At 49.6% G+C, this 24,269-nt stretch overlaps 1 protein-coding gene across 1 annotated transcript in view; it reads left to right on the top strand.

Annotated features, from left to right (window-relative positions):
* LOC137305881 (metastasis-associated protein MTA1-like) overlaps positions 1-24,269 on the top strand; it is a 90,549-nt gene that overhangs the window by 60,609 nt on the left and 5,671 nt on the right. Inside the window, exons 11-20 of the mRNA XM_067974814.1 lie at positions 23-97; positions 3,143-3,201; positions 4,218-4,339; positions 5,166-5,317; positions 9,695-9,881; positions 12,271-12,360; positions 15,866-16,009; positions 16,605-16,682; positions 21,806-21,831; positions 23,177-23,331. Of these exons, the coding sequence (XP_067830915.1) occupies positions 23-97; positions 3,143-3,201; positions 4,218-4,339; positions 5,166-5,317; positions 9,695-9,881; positions 12,271-12,360; positions 15,866-16,009; positions 16,605-16,682; positions 21,806-21,831; positions 23,177-23,331 (1,088 nt within the window). The remainder of the gene's footprint in view (positions 1-22; positions 98-3,142; positions 3,202-4,217; positions 4,340-5,165; positions 5,318-9,694; positions 9,882-12,270; positions 12,361-15,865; positions 16,010-16,604; positions 16,683-21,805; positions 21,832-23,176; positions 23,332-24,269) is intronic.

A 24,269-nucleotide genomic window follows, 5' to 3' on the forward strand; every position in this document is an offset into this window, starting at 1 on the left:
GCCTTCCTTTTGCCTGTTGCAGCTTCCATGGAAATCGCTAACCAGTATAATCGAATATTATTACATGTGGAAAACAACCGACAGATACGTACAGCAGGTAGAAAGCTTTGCTTCTGTTCACTTTCTAATGTTGGAACATTGACTGTAAATAACTCACTCCAGCTGGCAGTGTGGCTGCCTCAGCATCATCACTGGGCTCATTGGTTCCAAAACTTGTACACAGCCAATACACGGCAATATTGTATGATTCGATTCTGATGCAGTGGTCTTCATAGAATCTTAGAATGATACAGTGCAAAAGGAGGCCATTCAGCCTATCATGCCTGTGCCGGCTCCCCTGCTCTTTCCCCATAGGCCTGTGATTTTTTTCCCTCCAAGTATTTATCCAATTCCCTTTTTGAAAGTTACTATTGAATCTGCTTCCACCGCCCTTTCAAGCAGCGCATTCCAGATCAGAACAATTCGCTGCGTAAAAATATTCTCCTCATCTCCCCTTTGGTTCTTTTGTCTTTGTCCTCTGGTTACTGACCCTCCTGCCAGTGGAAAGTTTCTCCCTATTTACCTGGGAGGGTGGGGGGGGGGGGACTGGGGGGTGACAGGGATGGGCGGTGACCAGGGAGAGGATCCTACAGTCCTGTTTGTTGAGTTGCTTTCCTCCCTAATGCAGCAGGAACTACAGTCCAAGTGATATTATTTACCACTTCCTGAAAAGGTATAAACCTGCTGATTGTGATTTTTTTTAAAATTCCTGTCTTTTCTCGGAGCTGGTTTTTGCACTGGGAATCACTTGGATAACTCCAGCCTCACCTATTCCTATTCCTGTTCCCTGATGGAGACGGTGAGGGTTCCGAGGCAGCTGGAGTTGCCACTTTGTGATGGAGTGTGAATTCTTATAGGGACGGCCAATAAATGCCAGCACCTCGCCAGCACAAATCATAGTGAGCGCATCAGTGAAGGAATGGCAGCTGTCCAAACGGTGACTGTGCATGCCCAATTTAAACATACCAGATACCCCACACACTTCCCAGGAACTGAGAGCCGGCTGAACTGCACCAGGAGAGACCACCCACGCCTTCCCAGTACGTTCTATTCTCGTCATGGGAAGTCCAGTAACTTCGGTGTAATAATTAACTCTGTTGGGGACCCTGCTCTGTGCAATGTGATCCCCAAAAGCGGAATGTGGATTTGCCAATATTTGTGTACAGGCCATAGTGGTGCTTTGATACACATGCTGTGGATGTAATGGTGCTTTGATACAGATGTGCTGTGGGTCTAAGGGTGCTTTGATACAGATGTGCTGTGGATGTACCGGTGCTTTGATCCCTATGTGCTGTGGATGTAATGGTACTTTGATCCAGATGTGCTGTGGACGTAATGGTACTTTGATCCAGATGTGCTGTGGGTGTAATGGTATTTTGATCCAGATGTGCTGTGGATGTACCGGTGCTTTGATCCCGATGTGATGTGGATGTAATGGTACTTTGATCCAGATGTGCTGTGGGTGTAATGGTATTTTGATCCAGATGTGCTGTGGATGTAATGGTATTTTGATACAGATGTGCTGTGGATGTAATGGTATTTTGATCCAGATGTGCTGTGGATGTAGTGGTACTTTGATCCAGATGTGTTGTGGATGTACCGGTGCTTTGATGCAGATGTGCTGTGGATGTAATGGTACTTTGATGCAGATGTGCTGTGGATGTAATGGTGCTTTGATCCCGATGTGCTGTGGATGTAATGGTACTTTGATCCCGATGTGCTGTGGATGTAATGGTACTTTGATCCAGATGTGCTGTGGATGTAATGGTATTTTGATCCAGGTGTGCTGTGGATGTAATGGTATTTTGATCCAGGTGTGCTGTGGATGTAGTGGTGCTTTGATCCAGATGTGCTGTGGCTGTACCGGTGCTTTGATCCAGATGTGCTGTAGATGTACCGGTGCTTTGATCCAGATGTGCTGTAGCTGTACCGGTGCTTTGATGCAGATGTGCTGTGGATGTAATGGTACTTTGATGCAGATGTGCTGTGGATGTAATGGTGCTTTGATCCCGATGTGCTGTGGATGTAATGGTACTTTGATCCCGATGTGCTGTGGATGTAATGGTACTTTGATCCAGATGTGCTGTGGATGTAATGGTATTTTGATCCAGGTGTGCTGTGGATGTAATGGTATTTTGATCCAGGTGTGCTGTGGATGTAGTGGTGCTTTGATCCAGATGTGCTGTGGCTGTACCGGTGCTTTGATCCAGATGTGCTGTAGATGTACCGGTGCTTTGATCCAGATGTGCTGTAGCTGTACCGGTGCTTTGATCCAGATGTGCTGTGGATGTACCGGTGCTTTGATCCAGATGTGCTGTGGATGTACCGGTGCTTTGATCCAGATGTGCTGTGGATGTGCCGGTGCTTTGATCCAGATGTGCTGTGGCTGTACCGTTGCTTTGATCCAGATGTGCTGTGGATGTACCGGTGCTTTGATCCAGATGTGCTGTGGATGAGCCGGTGCTTTGATCCAGATGTGCTGTGGCTGTACCGTTGCTTTGATCCAGATGTGCTGTGGATGTACCGGTGCTTTGATCCAGATGTGCTGTGGATGTACCGATGCTTTGATCCAGATGTGATGTGGATGTACCGGTGCTTTGATCCAGATGTGCTGTGGATGTACCGGTGCTTTGATCCAGATGTGCTGTAGATCTACCGGTGCTTTGATCCAGATGTGCTGTGGGTGTACCGGTGCTTTGATCCAGATGTGCTGTGGATGTACCGGTGCTTTGATCCAGATGTGCTGTGGATGTACCGGTGCTTTGATCCAGATGTGGACTTTCAGCTGCCACTATGTTATAATTTAAAAGAAGTGACTGTTTCACTTCAGCCAGTGTCCAGGACCTAACCCTTCATGAGTCCTGAGAGCTGTTGTCCAAGGCAGCGTCCAGTGGGCCCAACAGAGACCCGCAGCACATTGGAAAAAGGGACCGAGCAGCATTCGGGCTGTGTATCTGAGCATCGGTGGCAGCGTGCAAGCACCTGAAGCCGGGGTGGGGAGGGATTTCAAGCACCAATGTGAGTGCAGGGGACCTGTGGAGCTGAGATTCATGAAATCGGACTTGTCCTGGAGAGATGGCTAATCGATAGTTTTTTTTTCCAGAAACGTTTGAAAGCAGCTGAAGCAGAGAGTCGACTAAAGCAGGTGTACATCCCCAACTAGTAAGTGCTTCCATGGATTTGTCTCCTTTAAAAGAAACGCACAGGGAGCTGTCACATAGGGAAAACTAGGTGGAATAATAATGAAACAACTGATCTCCATGTGAAATCTTTACATTTTCTTTCTATTTCTCTCTCTGTCTCTCTCTCTCTCTCTACCAATTCAGGCCTAACACAAGCTTAGCAATAACATTTTTGATGATCTTTGATGTAAATGTGGGGGATGGTGAATGACTTTAGTTCTATCTTATGTGTGATGACAACAGCTGTTTCACGGGCTGTGTTACTGTTATATCTGACTCTTAACCAACTGCAACATGTCAAAATGTTATTTATGTTTAACATTTTTCTCTTTTTTTAAAAAAAATCTAATTTTCTCTCCTCTCCTGAAGACACTGCCTCTCCCTGAGGTGCAGTTCCACAGGTTCCTTACCTGAGAGGCCATTCTGTGAGCACATTCAACAAATGTCAGAAGGGTATTCAATTGCTGGGAACCACAGACCCTTTTCCTGTTGTCAGTATACATGTGCGTTCTCTCCCCAATACCCGTTCTCACAGACTGGTATCTATTGATCAATTGTAAACAATTTTACAACACCAAGTTATAGTCCAGCAATTTTATTTTAAATTCACAAGCTTTCGGAGGCTACCTCCTTCCTCAGGTGCACATCATTCACCTGAGGAAGGAGGTAGCCTCCGAAAGCGTGTGAATTTAAAATAAAATTGCTGGACTATAACTTGGTGTTGTAAAATTGTTTACAATTGTCAACCCCAGTCCATCACCAGCATCTCCACATCTATTGATCAATGCAGCTCAGTTACTGACTTTATCAACTGTGCCATCAAGAGAAATGTTCCTCCCGTTGCAACTGAGGAGAGTGACAGCAATAGTGTTAAACCTGGCTACCAGCTGCAGCTCACAACAATCGAAAGCACCTTGTGCAACGTACAGTATCACACTGGAGCAGATGCCGTAGCGATATCCATAGCTTGTAATGTCCGTCTCTTATTTTCTTCAGCAACAAACCAAACCCCAACCAGATCAATGTGAATAACACAGTCAGCAAGTCGGGGATGGTGAATGGAGCCGGGTACCAGGGGCAGAACGGAGGAGCTGGCAGGGCCTGTGAGAGCTGCTACAGTGAGTAGAACCTGCTGCTGTCCCTGATCTACTCGTCACTGATTGTGCAGGCGTCCTTCTGCGACGTGCATCTGAGAAATGCAATCAGATGGCGCGCTTGTGTGGAGGATTGTGCTTTTTCCAGCGAGCAGGAGTGGCATCTCTGGGATCTTTCCAAACTGCATGGCTCGATCTCACATTGAGCGGTTCATGAATTCACGAGCTATCGGGAGAGACGGTGCAGGATTGTTTGGGGAAAGACGACCTGTACCTCCTTCCTGTGCTTAAGTACAGTTTCCCAGTGAAAGGGCAGGTTGGCATCTGATCCAAAACCCTCTACTTTGCTACAATCGTTTCAAATCCACCTCTCTGATCACCTGCCCCTTACTTTTCTCCTTGCTCTTGCACAGATTAAATCCCTACTGTGCAATGTGTCACTGAGTGTTTTCATTATGTTAAAGGCACGCCTAAATGCCAGTTGATATCTTCCCTTAAATGCAGTGCTACCACCCTTTGTATAGTCCAAAACTGGTGTGCTCGTGGTACGTGAACTGAGCAATCTTGAAACATACCATTGGAAAATTGGATTTCTTCTGTTTTAACTGATCAAAATTACCAGACAGTCACCCCCAAAACTCTGTCCAAACTGGACTCAAGGCTGTGCTACCTTAACGAGCACAAACATTTGGCACTCCATGCATTGTGATGGAATGGTTGTCATTTGCCGAGTCAGTGTAGGTGCCCAGAATCAGTGGCGCATTACTTGTGAATTGTTGAAATTAGATCTGAGGACGTTGTCACTCAGCACAGGTTGATGGGGTTTCTTTGTTATGTTTCCCCCTCTTAGCAACCCAGTCGTACCAGTGGTATTCGTGGGGCCCTCCTAACATGCAGTGCAGACTCTGTGCTGCTTGTTGGAATTACTGGAAGAAGTACGGTGGCCTGAAGATGCCAACAAGGCTTGAGGGCGAGAGACCTGGGCCTAACCGTAACAGCACAGTAAGTGTTACAGCTTCACGATCGAAGGGAAGGCAGTATCGTGACTCTGAGTGTCACAAGGTTTCGTTTTGACGTCACTAAAACAGAATGACATTCTTCTCATGGAGTGAGATGAAGTACCATTGAGAGGAACCCTGACCTTCACGAGTGCATTAGTAATGATGTCACCCTGTGCCCGCATCGCACCCAGAGGGAAGCAACTGGGGCTGTAGAACTGAACAGAACTCTAATCGAAAAGAGGGGACCAAAGTTTACCAATTAGGGAGCTCGGATTAAGAAAGATTGGGAGACATTACCACCCAGAGGGTAATCAAGTTGTGGATAAGCTACCAGGAAATGGCACGGAGCAGCATCGGGTCTAGGGACTATTGCAGAGAGAATGGATTGAAGGGGTCCCCAGGAGTGTGTCAGTATTAGTAGGGGGTCCCCGGGGGTGTGTCAGTATTTACAGGGGGTAAGTGGGGGTGTGTCAGTATTTACAGGGGGTCCGTGGGGGTGTGTCAGTATTTACAGTGGGGAGTGGGGGTGTGTCAGTATTTGCAGGGGGTGAGTGGGGGTGTGTCAGTATTTGCAGGGGGTCCGTGGGGGTGTGTCAGTATTTACAGGGGGTCCGTGGGGGTGTGTCAGTATTTACAGGGGGTCCCTGGGGGTGTGTCAGTATTTACAGGGGGTCTGTGGGGGTGTGTCAGTATTTACAGGCGGGAGTGGGGGTGTGTCAGTATTTTCAGGAGGTCCCTGGGAGTGTGTCAGTATTTACAGGGGATCTGAGGGGGTGTGTCAGTATTTTCAGGAGGTCCGTGGGGGTGTGTCAGTATTTTCAGGAGGTCCGTGGGGGTGTGTCATTCTTTGCAGGGGGTCCGTGGGGGTGTGTCAGTATTTTCAGGGGGTCCGTGGGGGTGTGTCAGTATTTACAGGGGGTCCCTGGGGGTATGTCAGTATTTACAGGGGGTCCCTGGGGGTGTGTCACTATTTACAGGGGGTGAGTGGGGATGTGTCAGTATTTGTAGGAGGGAGTGGGGATGTGTCAGTATTTGTAGGGGGGAGTGGGGGTGTGTCAGTATTCGTAGGAGGGAGTGGGGGTGTGTCAGTATTTGTAGGAGGGAGTGGGGGTGTGTCAGTATTTGTAGGGGGTGAGTGGGGGTGTGTCAGTATTTGTAGGAGGGAGTGGGGGTGTGTCAGTATTTGTAGGGGGGAGTGGGGGTGTGTCAGTATTCGTAGGGAGGAGTGGGTGTGTGTCAGTATTTGCAGGGGGTCCGTGGGGGTATGTCAGTATTTACAAGGGGGAGTGGGGGTGTCTCAGTATTTGTAGGGGGTGAGTGGGGGTGTGTCAGTATTTGTAGGAGGGAGTGGGGGTGTCTCAGTATTTGTAGGGGGTGAGTGGGGGTGTGTCAGTATTTGTAGGAGGGAGTGGGGGTGTGTCAGTATTTGTAGGGGGTGAGTGGGGGTGTGTCAGTATTTGTAGGGGGTGAGTGGGGGTGTGTCAGTATTTGTAGGGGGTGAGTGGGGGTGTGTCAGTATTTGTAGGAGGGAGTGGGGGTGTGTCAGTATTTGTAGGGGGTGAGTGGGGGTGTGTCAGTATTTGTAGGAGGGAGTGGGGGTGTGTCAGTATTTGTAGGAGGGAGTGGGGGTGTGTCAGTATTTGTAGGGGGGAGTGGGGGTGTGTCAGTATTTGTAGGGGGTGAGTGGGGGTGTGTCAGTATTTGTAGGAGGGAGTGGGGGTGTGTCAGTATTTGTAGGGGGGAGTGGGGGTGTGTCAGTATTCGTAGGGAGGAGTGGGTGTGTGTCAGTATTTGCAGGGGGTCCGTGGGGGTATGTCAGTATTTACAAGGGGGAGTGGGGGTGTGTCAGTATTTGTAGGGGGGAGTGGGAGTGTGTCAGTATTTGTAGGGGGTGAGTGGGGGTGTGTCAGGAATTACAGGGGGTCCGTGGGGGGTATGTCAGTATTTACAAGGGGGAGTGGGGGTGTGTCAGTATTTTCAGGGGGTCCGTGGAGGTGTGTCAGTATTTTCACGGGGTCCGTTGGGGGTGTGTCAGTATTTACAAGGGGGATTGGGGGTGTGTCAGTATTTTCAGGGGGTCCGTGGGGGTGTGTCAGTATTTACAAGGGGGAGTGGGGGTGTGTCAGTATTTTCAGGGGGTCCGTGGGGGTGTGTCAGTATTTACAAGGGGGAGTGGGGGTGTGTCAGTATTTTCACGGGGTCCGTGGGGGGTGTGTCAGTATTTACAAGGGGGATTGGGGGTGTGTCAGTATTTTCAGGGGGTCCGTGGGGGTGTGTCAGTATTTACAAGGGGGAGTGGGGGTGTGTCAGTATTTACAGGGGGTCCGTGGGGGTGTGTCAGTATTTGCAGAGGGTCCGTGGGCGTGTGTCACTCTTTGCAGGTGGTCCCCGGGGGTGTGTCACTCTTTGCAGGTGGTCCCCGGGGGTGTGTCACTCTTTGCAGGGGGTCCCCGGGGGTGTGTCACTCTTTGCAGGGGGTCCCCGGGGGTGTGTCAGTATATGTAGGGGGGTTCCTGGGAGTTTTATTTTATTCATTCATGGGATGTGGGCGTCGCTGGTGAGGCCGGCATTTATTGCCCATCCCTAATTGCCCTCGAGAAGGTGGTGGTGAGCCGCCTTTTTGAACCGCTGCAGTCCGTGTGGTGAAGGTTCTCCCACAGTGCTGTTAGGAAGGGAGTTCCAGGATTTTGACCCAGCGACGATGAAGGAACGGTGATATATTTCCAAGTCAGGATGGTGTGTGACTTGGAGGGGAACGTGCAGATGGTGTTGTTCCCATGTGCCTGCTGCTCTTGTCCTTCTAGGTGGTAAAGGTCGTGGGTTTGGGAGGTGCTGTCGAAGAAGCCTTGGCGAGTTGCTGCAGTGCATCTTGTGGATGGAAGTGTGTGTCAGTATTAGTAGGGGGTTCCCTGGGAGTGTGTCGGTATTAGTCGGGGGTTCCCTGGGAGTGTGTCGGTATTTACTAAGGTTCCCTGGGACTGTCAGTATTTGCAGTGGGTACCCGGAATTGTCAGTATATACAGGGGCTCCCCGAGCATTTGTCTGTATTTGCAGGGGGTCCCCGGGTGTGTGTCTGCATTTACAGGGGGTCCCCGGGTGTGTGTTTGCATTTACAGGGGCCCCCCGGGAGTGTGTCTGCATTTACAGGGGCCCCCCGGGAGTGTGTCTGCATTTACAGGGGGTCCCCGGGAGTGTGTCTGCATTTACAGGGGCCCCCCGGGAGTGTGTCTGCATTTACAGGGGCCCCCCGGGAGTGTGTCTGCATTTACAGGGGCCCCCCGGGAGTGTGTCTGCATTTACAGGGGCCCCCCGGGAGTGTGTCTGCATTTACAGGGGGTCCCCGGGAGTGTGTCTGCATTTACAGGGGCCCCCCGGGAGTGTGTCAGTATATAAACGCGATCCCAGGCATGTGTCAGTATATACAAGGGTGTCCCTGGGAGTGTGTCAGTATATACAGGGGTGTCCCTGGGAGTGTGTCAGTATTTACAGGGGTGTCCCCGGGAGTGTGTCAGTACGTACGGGGGGGTCCCCAGGAGTGTGTCAGTATTTGTAGGGGGTCCCCGGGAGTGTGTCAGTACGTATGGGGGGGTCCCCGGGAGTGTGTCAGTATTTGTAGGGGGTCCCCGGGAGTGTGTCAGTACGTATGGGGGGGTCCCCGGGAGTGTGTCAGTATTTGTAGGGGGTCCCCGGGAGTGTGTCAGTACGTATGGGGGGGTCCCCGGGAGTGTGTCAGTATTTGTAGGGGGTCCCCGGGAGTGTGTCAGTACGTATGGGGGGGTCCCCGGGAGTGTGTCAGTATTTGTAGGGGGTCCCCGGGAGTGTGTCAGTACGTATGGGGGGGTCCCCGGGAGTGTGTCAGTACGTACGGGGGGGTCCCCGGGAGTGTGTCAGTACGTATGGGGGGGTTCCCCGGGAGTGTGTCAGTACGTACGGGGGGGTCCCCGGGAGTGTGTCAGTACGTACGGGGGGGTCCCCGGGAGTGTGTCAGTACGTACGGGGGGGTCCCCGGGAGTGTGTCAGTACGTATGGGGGGGTCCCCGGGAGTGTGTCAGTACATATGGGGGGGTCCCCGGGAGTGTGTCAGTATTTGTACGGTTTTCTGGGGGTGTTGGTATTTGCAAGGGTCCCCTCAACACAGGAGAAAAAGTATGAAACCCATTGATTTTCTTATACTGATAGCTGTAAAAATCAAGCTGCTGCAATCTTACGATTCCACATAAGCTGTGGAGGGAGAGGGCCCAAATGCCCTTATTTTGCTCCATGTTTTATGTTCGTAGCACAGACTCCATGGCTGAAACATTCGCTGTATTGCACAAGCTAATTATAACACGTGGTTTGTTCAGCATGACCTCCAGCTGTGACTCTTTTTATCTTGTAGAATCCCCATGGGTACTGGGTGAAGAATACCAACCCCAAGTTTACACTGAAGACGAGGCAGGCTTTCTGTCTTCAGACAACGAGACTAACCAAAATTGCACGATATTTCTGTCAGAGCCTGTTCCGCCCGCGGCAGGCAGCACGACGTCCTTTTATACCAATCAACAGTGCAGCCATCAAAGCAGAATGTGAGTGAACTTATGCTGCATCACTACAGAATTGTAATGGACTATGGACTATTCCAATGCTCTCCTGGCTGGCCTCTCTCCTTCCACCCTCTGTAAAGTCTAGCTCATCCAAAACTCTGCTGTCCGTATCCTAACTCACACCAGGTCTTGTCCACCCACCACCCCCCGTGCTTGCTGACCCACATTGGCTCCCGGTCCAGCAACGCATCGATTTTAAAATTCTCCCCCTTGTGTTCAAATCCCTCCATGGCCTTGCCCCTCCCTACCTCTCCAGCGTCCTCCAGCTCTACAACCCTCCGAGAACTCTGCGCTCCTCCAATTCCGGCCTCTTGCGCATCCCCGATTTTCATCACTCCACCATTGGCGGCCGTGCCTTCAGCTGCCTCGGCCCTGAACTCTGGAATTCCCTCCCTAAACCTCTCCGGCTCATTACAACTCTCTCCTCCTTTAAGATGCTCCTTAAAACCTTTCTCTTTGACCAAGCTTTTGGTCACCTCACCTAATATCTCCTTATGTGGCTCGGTGCCAAATTTTATCTGATAATCCTCCTGTGAAGCGCCGTGGGACGTTTTACTGTGTTAAAGGCGCTATATAAATGCAAGTTGTTATTGATGGCCATCAAACGAGGATCTGGTTCTGAACAATGAAGCTGAACATTCAGGAAATAGTGACCGTAACCAAAAATCCTACAAGCCCACTTTGCGGCTGGGTCGATCTGAGTGCTTAAATAGTGCCTTCTCTCTGACCCCCACTCCACGCTGAATTGTGCACCATCATAACATTGCAGTAATGATGAGTTTAGCAAGGGAGCCCTCACCGCCCATCAGTGCTGTCTGATTGCATGTTTTATTCCTTTTGATTGATTTAATCCTGTTGGACGTCGGGCTGGTGAAGCCAAATAGGAGTACCTGTGTTCGCGTAAGAACTCCCGTGCCACCTCAAGCAACTTAAAAGTGCCATTAAGTTGTTGAACTTTTATCTAGATCAGTGGTATTCATAGTTGGCCCACCTGTGAACCACTATTCTACATTTCCTTGCTCCTCGTTTTACAACCTGTTGGCCCTGTCGGTTGAAACTCGGGAAAGGGAGATATACGATGTGTTTTATAAAAATACGCAAATGGAGTTGCTGTCTGACAGGTCTCAGTAAGGGTTGTGGCTTTCGACAAATTCTTATCGTAGAATCCTACCGCACAAAAGGAGGCCATTTGGCCCATCGTGTCTGTGCCAGGTAATTGAAAGAGCAACCCAGTTAGTCCCATTCCCCTACTCTCTCCCCGTAGCCCTGCAAATTTTCTCCCCTTCAAGTATTTATCCAATTCCCTTTTGAAAGTTACTAATGAATCTGCTTCCACCGCCCTTTCAGGCAGCGCATTCCAGGTCAGAACAACTCGATGCGTAAAAAAAAATCTCATCTCCGCCCTGGTTCTTTTGCCAGTTATCTTAAATCTGTGTCCTCTGGTTACTGACCCTTCTGCCAGTGGGAATAGTTTCTCCTTATTTACTCTTTATCAAAATGACTCGTAATTTTGAACCTTTGTTAAATCTCCCCTTATCCTTCTCTGTTCGAAGGAGAACAACCCCAGCTTCTTCAGTCTCTCCACATAACTGAAGTCCCTCATCCCTGGTACCATTCCAGTAAATCTCCTCTGCACCCTCTCCAAGGCCTTGACATCCTTCCTAAAGTGCGGTGCCCAAAATTGAACACAATACTCCAGCTGAGGCCTAACCAGTGTATTATAAAGGTTTAGCATAACTTCCTTGCTTTCCACTCTATGCCTCTATTAATAAAGCCATGGATCCTGTATGCCTTTTTTTTAAGTCTTCTCAACTTGTCCTGCCACCTTCAAAGATTTGTGCATGTGCACCCCCACGTGTCTCTGTTCCTACACTCCCTTTAAAATTGAACCATTTAGTTTATATTGCCTCTCCTCATCTTTTCTTCCAAAATTCATCAGTTCACAAAACTTACCCCTGAACTTGGTGCACTTTCTATCCAGTTTAAATACTATAAAACAGGTAACTTGCAGGGTGAAATTTTTGATGGAGGAAGTTAAAGGACCAGCTTTGTGCTTTTCAGATTTGTGCCTATATTATGAGATTACTCCTTCTACACCTGGGTTTCATCATGGCAAATGGATAATTGTCGAAATAAAACTCTCGCTCAGCTAGCCCCTTTTATCGTAAGATTTCCCCTCCCCCCCCCGAGTGATCTGTAATGGTCTGCAGATGCTGTTGTGGGGTTTCCACATTACACTGCTTCTGATGTAATGTGTTTGGATGTTGAATGTGTTCTCATCGTATCCTGGTTCACAGTTTGACAGATTATGGGCAAATCTAATGGTTGCTATCCCTTGGTTGCAGCTAATGTTCCATTCTCACCCTGACAGGCACTGCTAGACTTCCAGCAATCGGAGAGAAGCCAATTAAACTCAAACCCATCATCAGGAAATCGCTGGAATCTATAGTAAAATACCTGGGTAAGCAGCCACACATGCCCAGCAGATTCACAACTGAGCTCAGTATCTGCTGACATTCTCGCCACTAAGTCACGCACACAGAAATTTATGTTGATGATGTGCCGTATATAATTTGATAAAACCAGACAGTAGTGGGAACTGGGTGGCACATTGGGTTAGACAGTAATGGGAACTGGGTGGCAAATTGGGTTAGACAGTAATGGGAACTGGGTGGCTCATTGGGTTAGACAGTAGTGAGAACTGGGTGGCACGTTGGGTTAGACAGTAGTGAGAACTGGGTGGCACGTTGGGTTAGACAGTAGTGGGAACTGGGTGGCACGTTGGGTTAGACAGTAGTGGGAACTGGGTGGCACGTTGGGTTAGACAGTAGTGGGAACTGGGTGGCACGTTGGGTTAGACAGTAGTGAGAACTGGGTGGCACGTTGGGTTAGACAGTAGTGGGAACTGGGTGGCACGTTGGGTTAGACAGTAGTGGGAACTGGGTGGCACGTTGGGTTAGACAGTAGTGGGAACTGGGTGGCTCATTGGGTTAGACAGTAGTGAGAACTGGGTGGCACGTTGGGTTAGACAGTAGTGGGAACTGGGTGGCACGTTGGGTTAGACAGTAGTGGGAACTGGGTGGCACGTTGGGTTAGACAGTAGTGGGAACTGGGTGGCACATTGGGTTAGACAGTAGTGGGAACTGGGTGGCACGTTGGGTTAGACAGTAGTGGGAACTGGGTGGCACGTTGGGTTAGACAGTAGTGAGAACTGGGTGGCACGTTGGGTTAGACAGTAGTGGGAACTGGGTGGCAAATTGGGTTAGACAGTAGTGGGAACTGGGTGGCACGTTGGGTTAGACAGTAGTGGGAACTGGGTGGCTCATTGGGTTAGACAGTAATGGGAACTGGGTGGCTCATTGGGTTAGACAGTAGTGGGAACTGGGTGGCACATTGGGTTAGACAGTAGTGGGAACTGGGTGGCACATTGGGTTAGACAGTAGTGGGAACTGGGTGGCACATTGGGTTAGACAGTAGTGGGAACTGGGTGGCACATTGGGTTAGACAGTAGTGGGAACTGGGTGGCACATTGGGTTAGACAGTAGTGGGAACTGGGTAGCACGTTGGGTTAGACAGTAATGGGAACTGGGTGGCACGTTGGCTTAGACAGTAGTGAGAACTGGGTGGCACATTGGGTTAGACAGTAGTGGGAACTGGGTGGCACGTTGGGTTAGACAGTAGTGGGAACTGGGTGGCACGTTGGGTTAGACAGTAGTGGGAACTGGGTGGCACATTGGGTTAGACAGTAGTGGGAACTGGGTGGCTCATTGGGTTAGACAGTAGTGAGAACTGGGTGGCACGTTGGGTTAGACAGTAGTGAGAACTGGGTGGCACGTTGGGTTAGACAGTAGTGGGAACTGGGTGGCACGTTGGGTTAGACAGTAGTGGGAACTGGGTGGCACATTGGGTTAGACAGTAGTGGGAACTAGGTGGCTCATTGGGTTAGACAGTAGTGGGAACTGGGTGGCACGTTGGGTTAGACAGTAGTGGGAACTGGGTGGCACGTTGGGTTAGACAGTAGTGGGAACTGGGTGGCACGTTGGGTTAGACAGTAGTGGGAACTAGGTGGCACATTGGGTTAGACAGTAGTGGGAACTGGGTGGCACGTTGGGTTAGACAGTAGTGGGAACTGGGTGGCACGTTGACTTAGACAGTAGTGAGAACTGGGTGGTACATTGGGTTAGACAGTAGTGAGAACTGGGTGGCACATTGGGTTAGACAGTAGTGAGAACTGGGTGGCACATTGGGTTAGACAGTAGTGGGAACTAGGTGGCACATTGGGTTAGACAGTAGTGGGAACTGGGTGGCACATTGGGTTAGACAGTAGTGGGAACTAGGTGGCACATTGGGTTAGACAGTAGTGGGAACTAGGTGGCACATTGGGTTAGACAGTAGTGGGAACTGTGTGGCACGTTGACTTAGACAGTAGTGAGAACTGGGTGGTACATTGGGTTAGACAGTAGTGAGAACTGGGTGGCACATTGGGTTAGACAGTAGTGGGAACTGTGTGGCACGTTGACTTAGACAGTAGTGAGAACTGGGTGGTACATTGGGTTAGACAGTAGTGGGAACTGGGTGGCACGTTGACTTAGACAGTAGTGAGAACTGGGTGGTACATTGGGTTAGACAGTAGTGAGAACTGGGTGGCACATTGGGTTAGACAGTAGTGGGAACTGGGTGGCACATTGGGTTAGACAGTAGTGAGAACTGGGTGGCACGTTGGGTTAGACAGTAGTGGGAACTGGGTGGCACGTTGGGTTAGACAGTAGTGGGAACTGGGTGGCACATTGGGTTAGACAGTAGTGAGAACTGGGTGGCACGTTGGGTTAGACAGTAGTGGGAACTGGGTGGCACGTTGGGTTAGACAGTAGTGGGAACTGGGTGGCACGTTGGCTTAGACAGTAGTGGGAACTGGGTGGCACGTTGGGTTAGACAGTAGTGGGAACTGGGTGGCACGTTGGGTTAGACAGTAGTGGGAACTAGGTGGCTCATTGGGTTAGACAGTAGTGGGAACTGGGTGGCTCATTGGGTTAGACAGTAGTGAGAACTGGGTGGCACATTGGGTTAGACAGTAGTGGGAACTGGGTGGCACGTTGGGTTAGACAGTAGTGAGAACTGGGTGGCACGTTGGGTTAGACAGTAGTGGGAACTGGGTGGCACGTTGGGTTAGACAGTAGTGGGAACTGGGTGGTACATTGGGTTAGACAGTAGTGGGAACTGGGTGGCACGTTGGGTTAGACAGTAGTGGGAACTGGGTGGTACATTGGGTTAGACAGTAGTGAGAACTGGGTGGCACATTGGGTTAGACAGTAGTGGGAACTGGGTGGCACGTTGGGTTAGACAGTAGTGGGAACTGGGTGGCACGTTGGGTTAGACAGTAGTGGGAACTGGGTGGCACGTTGGGTTAGACAGTAGTGGGAACTGGGTAGCACGTTGGGTTAGACAGTAGTGGGAACTGGGTAGCACGTTGGGTTAGACAGTAGTGGGAACTAGGTGGCACGTTGGGTTAGACAGTAGTGGGAACTGGGTGGCACGTTGGGTTAGACAGTGGTCCATCACATCTGGTAGCTTGGTTTCTATCCAGTGGAAACTGATGAGATGAAAGTGTCCTGTCTGCTGGCTGTAAGTATCCTACTTGCAATGCGTTTGGGCACCACAATCTAGTTCCTCGTGGGCAATGGCCCTCAGCACAAAACTGCCCAGCACTTTCTATTTTTATTTCAGATTTCCAGCATCTGCAGTCTTTTGCTTTTGTTTAAGTGAAAAATCACCCAGGCTTTCTGTGTTTGCTGTTGGTGACTGCTGTTTGCAGTGAACATCTTATTAATGAAGAGGGTGATGTCAGAGTTACACTGGCACTTGTGAAACTGTATCTCAGCGATAGTCTTCACCTTCAGTAATCGGTAGGAATATTCTGGGACAACCTGAGTGCAGTGTGTAACATGTTCTGTTCTTTTACACTGCAGAACTCCACCCACCTGTTAAGACTGTCTCCAGTCTGACTGTACACGCAGGCAGTGTGACTCCCGCTAAGGTGCCCCCTGTCCTAAACCACGGCTCTCCGACCATTCTGGGCAAGCGAGGATACGAGCAGCACAATGGCATTGACGGTCAGTATATCGTACAGAATAAGCGGGTAGCTGGCCTGCTCGATCGGCCATCTCGGGCAGTCCGTAACTCTAGTTCAGATTTAATTCCACATCTTTCTGACAACATCACTTTGTACTGTAAACAACAAACGTAAGAGAAAAATCCTGTGATTATCTGAGCTGGACTGACGTTCACAAGGAAAGAGAGAGCTCCTCAGCAATAACCTTTTAGTGCTGACTTCAGCCGGATTCTTGTGACTCGGGTGCCCAGACTCTGTGTGCAGGTTCCTGCCCCGTGGTTGGAGCTGTGTAAACCATGGCCTGGAATGACTTGGAGCCCGATTCTTGAATTGGGATGCATGGGCCCACCTGTGGTGACACGATGTTGCTGTCCCAACACGGATCCCCTTCGTGTAGCTTGGTTCATTGACGATTCCTGCTATAGCGCAAACTGCACTGAGGGCTTGGGCGCGATTGAAAAACTTCAGCTTGCTGTTGCAGACTGGTTTACCAGATGGTCCAGGCTTGCTTACTACAGTTTGATAGCGTGTCAGCTTAATTGTATGTGGTATTCTATATTGTTCTTCATCACTGTCTGTTGGTCCTTGTTTACCAGGCACTATGAAGAAACGTCTGTTGATGCCGTTTAGGGGTAAGACAATCGCGCAGTCGTGCTCACGGCTACACGCTCACCGTGAGTGCTTTGTGTTGTCGCTCCACTTGCAAATCTCCCTGCTTTGATAACCTCCAAAACAGCCTCCTGCTCATTGGATCTCAGCACAGATCAGTTGTAGAACTGCCAACCCCACTGGGGCTTCTGGTTGGCTCTTGTGAAGGGCTCGTAGAATTACTTTGTAATTTAACCCGGCTTGTGTGGTGAGACCTCAGTCAGGCTGCTTGGGAACAGGTCCTGCTTTAGTTCCAGGATGAAGTGGTTCCAATCACAAGTGATTGCACTGCTCCCCAACTCAAATGGGTCTGAACCTCCTTATCTAAATTCTAGGGACAGTGTTGCTTCAGGTGGACTGCGTTTGCTGCCTGCTTTCCACAGCAAATAAACTCCACCCCCAACCAGCACCTTTTCCGGGTGGATTTTACTGTACTTATTCTCTGGAATAAGCTCTCACTCTTCAAGAGACAGGGAGGGGCAGGAGAGGAGGAACTCTCTGGAGGAGCCGGGTTACAGTGCTGTGCCTGTCCTGGTGCGAGGGTATGGGCGGAGTTCCTGCAGTAAAACAAGAGGCAGTAGGTTCCTTTGCAGCCAGGAAACATTGGTCGAGTCCCTGGGCTGATTTGTTTAGGCACTGTTTGCTCTCAGACACCTGTTAGGCAGGATAGTGTCTGATAGATTGGGTGATCACATATAGAGGGTGAGCCTGCTATCTCTTACCCCCAGCACAGTAGGTCAGGAGTACTGCTGGTCATCATTGGACCACAGTGGAGCATTTCCCCCCCATGGCTGGTCAAGGCAGCCTGGTGCTGAGCCCAACAAACCAGAAGATTCCTGGTTCAATGTTGAACCAGGTCTGTGCTGAATTAACTGGTCTCAGCTGGAGCAGCAGTTGGCCTCAGTGCCCTGGGGTAGGGATGGGCCAGAGTTTCCGCTCGTGATCACTATCCAGTGACCTCTGCTGCAAAGTGCACGTGTGGACATGGAATGAGGGCCGGATTAGTGTAGCTGCCCACACGCACTCGAGTCACACACAGGGAACGGCTCCTTAGCTGAGCTGCTGGAGGGCGCCTGGTGCCTGTGGAAGCGATCCCAGGCTGAGCCAGCACCTTCACAAGCGAGGACAGGAGGAGATTCCCATTTAAAACACGGCAATGTCTCGGAGTCTAGCTACCCCGCTGGAGGTGGGTTTGGAGATGTGCAGCTATTTTAGGTTTAGGAGTTGTTGGTGAGGGATCGGGGGAATGGGGCAGTTTTTAAATTCATGTGCTACCTGGCTGTTTGAAATGGGACCCATTGGTTCCTTGGTTGTTTTGGAGTGTTATTGGTTTGCCGTACTCCTGGCTTGTGCCCCTACTTGTTTTCACAGACTTGTATCCCATTTCCTGTACAACAATAGAAGCTGCAAGGCAGTTATGCAGTCTGTTCAGTGGCACCCGGTCCCCATGATTCATGCAACTGCTTTCAACTCCCTTGCTGTTTGTTGTTGTTGTGTGTAATGTATACCATGCAGTGACTGCACTTCAAACCTTTTAACGTGGTGCTCACCGGCTCCCTCGCTTCTTGCTGGTCTTGCTATGAGCCGGGCAGTGGTTACGTGATGCGATGTAAAGGATGGTCAGGTGATGAGTTGGCTGTTGAGCGAGTCACTGTATTGTATGTGTTATGTGCGTATTCCCACTTACATGATGTTGCTGTGTGTCTGTTAGCTGGTCGTTATCCCATGAGCCTGAATTAAATGTGCTGTATCTTGATTTGGGGATAACTTAATGCAGTTTGGGAAATCAGCTGTTGCACAAGATAATTCCAGATAAGGAAGGCCATTGGGCCCATCATTCATCGATCCAGAGCGATCCCACCACTCTCCCCCGTTTCAGCTTCCACCTGCTTCTTAAATGATTCCTGGCTTTTCATCTCTTGCTCTTCCTGAGAGCCCATTCCAAGTGTTGAGGGTGGCCATCGAGCAGTCTCAGATCACAGATTATAGGCAGAGTAAAGCTCTATCTATCTGCTGTGACCTCAGAAAAATGCCTCTCACTGCACCCAGTGATATTTCCTCCATTTCCCGCCTTTCTGTGTCCGTTTGGAGCATAATTGCTGATTGGGCCAGTTTTGCACTTGGGCCCGTGCTCAGTGGCTTGAGATTGTCCCAAGCTCATCTCACACGGGATCCTTGCAGCTGAGGCTTTGATTCTGGTCGTCTAGGCTGGATTGGAACCCATGTCTCCGAGGTGATGAACCCAATGGCCTTGGTCCAATGGTCTATTCCACTACCCCCACCCAGCTCCCCCCATCTGACACTTGTACCGAGGGTGAAAAACTTAGTGTTGCTAAAATATGTAGCAATTGAACAGCCAGTGTAAGGAAATTGTCACAAGATGAGCTGCTTGGGACTTGCATGAGATTTGTGTTTTCGACCCTGAATTAGTACATGAATTCATTACTTGGAGAGGCTTCAGTGAGCTCTGCAACTCTTTGCTGCAGGATTCCTGCATTCTGTGTGTGCATCTCACTGCTGTGGTAACGTGCTGCACTCAGTAGTTTATATATACTGCACACTTTATATTAATAGACCACAGTGGGGTCAGGAGTATTTAAATACAAATCAGTTTAAATTGCAGCAATCAGCGGTAACCTCTTACTACAGCTGATCGCGGAGGAATGTGCGTTGCAGTCCTGCAACAATTCAGTGCCTATGGTTGAGTCGGGAATCATCCATTTGCTTGGGGGTGTCAGGGTGGGGGTGTCAGGGAGGAACAGGAATTTCAGGCACTGGATTCAAAACCAGGTGGTTCGGTTACCAGGACTTCGGTTACCTGGATAGACTGGAGAAGCTGGGATTGTTCTCCTTCGAACAGAGAAGGTTGAGGGGAGATTTGATAGAGGTGTTCAAAATCATGAAGGGTCTAGACAGAGTAGAGAGAGAGAAACTGTTCCCATTGGCGGAAGTGTCAAGAACCAGCGGCAAAAGAACCAAAGGTGACATGAGGAAAAACTTCTTTACACAGCGAGTGGTTAGGATCTGGAATGCACTGCCCGAGGGGGTGGTGGAGGCAGATTCAATCATGGCCTTCAAAAGGGAACTGGATAAGTACTTGAAGGGAAAAAATTTGCAGGGTTACAGGGAAAGGGCGGAGGGGGTGGGACTAGCTGGATTGCCCTTGGATAGAGCCGGCACGGACTAGACGGGCTGAATGGCCGCCTTCTGTGCTGTAACCTTTCTATGATTCTATGGTGATTTTTGTGGGAATGTGGTAAACATTTCCTGGGATGCTGCTCTACCTGGAAGCCATGCTTGAATGGTGGATTTAATTCATTGGAGCTGTTGAGAGTAGTGGGTATTGGTGGGAATTCATTAGTGAGGCAGATATGATGCATGCTCAATCCTGCTCACTGTAAATTCTCAAACTGGGTTTTGTAAAGTAAACATGGGCAAATCCCAGGCTGGCTCCAAAACCAGCCTTTCCAGATCAGACTCCACAATCTACTAAAGTTTTTAAGCCCTGTGTTTATGTGAATATTTTCTTTTGTAAATTAATGCATGAAATGATGTGTATATGTAAAAATTCTGAATAGTTCAAGAAGTGTTTGGTTGCAAAGTAAGTGTGAATGTCAGAGAGCATCAGCTCCAGGACTGGGTGTAGTTTTGGTTCAGGATTTTTGTTGACAGCTTTGTGTTAAAATGCAAAGGCCAAAAATGAGGGTGAGTCAAGTGGGGAACCCACTGCACTACTGGTGAGCTGGAGAGAGTCCAGGCTACTGTCCTCTCACCCAGTGAGCACAGCAGTGATGCCTTAAAATCAAATCAAAAAGCCAGAGCAGGTAGGAGCTGGATTCCAATTGAAGGAATGAATCAGTCATTCTCCGCTCCTCCAGCTTCCGCCTACAGACGGTGATAACTGTCCGTTGTACAGGAGGCCGTTGCCAGAACAACTGTTCTTTGGGTTCTGAGGCAGGCCTTCAGTCCCAGGCTCACCGTCCTGGGCGGAGTTGATTTCCTGTTGCTTCCCATGCCAGCAATTTTTTTTTAACCATTTATTGATCTTATTTGCGTCGCTCTTAAGTTTTTATTTTTTGCGTGAATGTGTTGGCTGCCCAGTTTCAGCACTGCTGTAATACAAACTGACCCCAGTCTGCAACTCACATACACCTGCCACCAGCTCTGGTGCTGCTCTGCATCCTTCCTATTTGTATGTGGAGGTTGGATGGTAGATTGCTTACTGTCGGTGGCATCTTCTTCCTCAGTATTTCGAAGTTCAGCCTCCACATAAGAGTTCCTTCCTGTTTGTTGCTTGGAGCTCGGGCACCTTTTGCCCATTTTCTCCCACTCTCCTCTCCTGGGGTATTGAACTTCTGTTGGAATAGAATTCCATGGACACCGGCAGCCATCCTGTTGCCTCACTGAGGGGAGTCCGGACGGTTTGTGTTGAAGGGCTGTGCACCTGTGGGGTGATCCTGTCCTCACTTGCAATCTGCATACCTGCCCGCTACAGCATGGTGAGCAGCAGCAGGAACCCTGGCTGATGTTTCCCTCTGTAATCCGGGGCACCGAGCCTCAACTGATGGGAATATTTCAGTGCTCTTTCTTGCTATGTACGTCTCACTTTTTCCCCTGCCGAGCAACAAACTCGAGACCTACCTCAGATAAAGGCTGTGATACAGCAGGGTGTGGGTAGGCTGCCTGAAACCCAGCACGTTGTTTTAATGGACAGTGTCTCTGGCGACCTCTCCTGGGGGGTAATGGCAATTCCTGAATGGACTGTGGAGGTTCCACTGCTCATTCACAGAATGAGGAAGACTAGTTACGATAAGTAATCTAGCAACGTTCCCCGTGCATTCAGCACGAGTTTGATCATTAGCACTGAGACCCCAGGTACTTACACACACTTTACGCTGGTTGGATAAGGAGATCCGTTGATGGAGCCTGGGTGCAGGATCTTTGAGGTGGGGGGGATATTTCGATTCAGGAAAGAAGCAGAAATCGCACACAACAGACTGGTTTCCCCAGAGCCTCTATGAATGTTTGCTCGCTGCACTCTGTGTGTCTGCAAACTCTGTTCCCTCTGCTGCAGAGCTGGGGATGAGTCAGGCTTGCTTGTAACCATCAAACACAATGCTGACACTTGTTCTTCTTGCTTTACATTTAGCTAATCATGGACAAGTTAGACAAATGGTAAGTGCTTCTTACACACGATGCATGTTATGTTTTAAGCAGTTGTTGTTTTAACGTTTCACTCTTTGTACTTATCAAGGAGAGGGATACCATAACTGGGGATCAGGCACTCAGTGTCGCCATCAAACACTCCCAGGGCAGGTACAGCACGGGTTAGATACAGAGTAAAGCTCCCTCTACACTGTGCCATCAAACACCCCTAGGGTCAGGTACGGCATGGGTTAGATACAGAGTAAAGCTCCCTCTACACTGTCCCATCAAACACTCCCAGGGCAGGTACAGAGTAAACTCCCTTTCGTCTGTGCTAATAATGTGCCTCAGTCCCAAACTTAAAAGAGGGCTCCTACTGCCCCAGTCTGGCAATTATCATTCCCATTTCGGCCAGTGGGTGGGAGAGGGGTAAAATAATTTTAATAACCCCACGTTGATTTCAACTCTTTTGTTTTGTGAAATCCTGAGAATCACCTGCCCTGCTTACTGCCCGCAGTGTTGCCCTCCCACCTGCAGGGTGAGGTATTCTGCCTGTTCCCTCGCAGGCCTTTTCGGCACTGGTAAAATCCTTAATGCTTCCAGAAAGATACCCTGTAATAAAGTTTTGAGTGTTGACTCTAAACCCACAAAGACACTCCCTCTGGAAGACCTCCAACAGTTGCTAAGTACAAACCAGGGCTTTCTTTAGGAGTTCACACTTGTGTTGCAGGTTTTCAGCTTCTGACCGTCGATGGTCCTTTTGGGGGAAGTGTGAGCCCAAAGTGTGGATTCACCTTCCCGCCACAGACATGGGCACAGAACCGAGGCTGACACTGCAGTGCAGCCTGACCGGGACCAGCCGGAAGCAGTGGTCTTTCCCATTGCTGCATGAGTTTATAGGCTCCACACGCAAGAGGTTCATTAGCTGTCAGCATTGGGGAGGTTTCTGTTTGTGTGCAGATGCCGGCTTATATAACCCCTAAACGTTGTCTTCAGCTTGCACCATTACACAGCGCTATTGCATAAAGCATCGAGGGGAAGTCAGTGCGTCAATTGCTTTAGGCTGTGCTCACCCAACCCCTCTTTTCCCCCCCCACCCTTCCCCTCCACCCCCTGCCCTAGCAGCTGAAGACAGGATTCTAGAAGCAGGTAATCTGTGTCCTCAAGAATGTTACAGGAGAGTGTTGGAGGTGAAGAGGTAAAAAAAGAATTGAAATCTGTGACACTATGTGGGTTTTAGACCCTCACTGGGGACAGGTATTGCAGACTCCATGTTTGTAACATAAGAATTATGTTAGGATTAAAGGACTGGAGGGATGAGCTTTGACGGTCCTTCCTTGTGTTCCTAAGTATATGTGTTTGCATCCTGTGACAGACTGCCATTAACCGAGGTTACATGATTAACGGGAAACCGTACTCGAGAAACCCCAAAGTGCTGAAGCCTGGCTCGCTCCCGCCGATGAAGGGGAGGAGAATGAACTGGATCGATGCGCCTGATGATGTTCTTTTCATAGCGACAGATGAGACTCGGTAATTACTGCATAGAATCACAGAATGTTACAGCTCAGGAGGGGGCCATTCGGCCCGTCGTGCCTGTATCGGCTCTCTGAAAGAGCTGTCCAATTAGTCCCACTCCCCTGCTCTTTCCCCGTAGCCCGACATACTTTCTCTCCTTCAAGTATTTATCCAATTGCCTTTTGAAAGTTACTATTGAATCTGCTTCCACTGCCCTTTCAGACAGCGCATTCCAGATCATAACAACTCGCTGCATAAAAATTTCCCCTCCTCTCCCCCAGCCCGTGGCTCTTTTGCCAATTACCTTAAATCTGTGTCCTCTGATTATCAACCCTCCTCCCAGTGGAAACAGTTTCTCCTTATTTACTCTATCAAAACCTTTCATGATTTTGAACACCTATTAAATCTCCATTTAACCTTCTCTGCTCTAAGGAGAACAATCCCAGCTTCTCCACTCTCTCCACATAACTGAAATCCCTCATCCCTGGTACCATTCTCGTAAATCTCCTCTGAATTCTGTCCACAAAAAGCAGGACAAATCCAATCCGGCCAATTACCGCCCCATCAGTCTACTCTCAATCGTCAGCAAAGTGATGGAAGGTGTCGTCGACAGTGCTATCAAGCGGCACTTACTCACCAATAACCTGCTCACCGATGCTCAGTTTGGGTTCCGCCAGGACCACTCTGCTCCAGACCTCATGACAGCCTTGGTCCAAACATGGACAAAAGAGCTGAATTTCAGAGGTGAGGTGAGAGTGACTACCCTTGACATCAAGGCAGCATTTGACTGAGTGTGGCACCAAGGAGCCCTAGTAAAATTGAAGTCAATGGGAATCGGGGAAAACTCTCCAGTGACTGGAGTCAGACCGAGCACAAAGGAAGATGGTCGTGGTTGTTGGAGGCCAATCATCTCAGCCCCAGGACATTGCTGCAGGAGTTCCTCAGGGCGGTGT

This window comes from Heptranchias perlo, chromosome 41 (genome assembly GCF_035084215.1).
Source record: "Heptranchias perlo isolate sHepPer1 chromosome 41, sHepPer1.hap1, whole genome shotgun sequence".
In the NCBI taxonomy this organism is placed as follows: Eukaryota; Metazoa; Chordata; class Chondrichthyes; order Hexanchiformes; family Hexanchidae; genus Heptranchias; species Heptranchias perlo.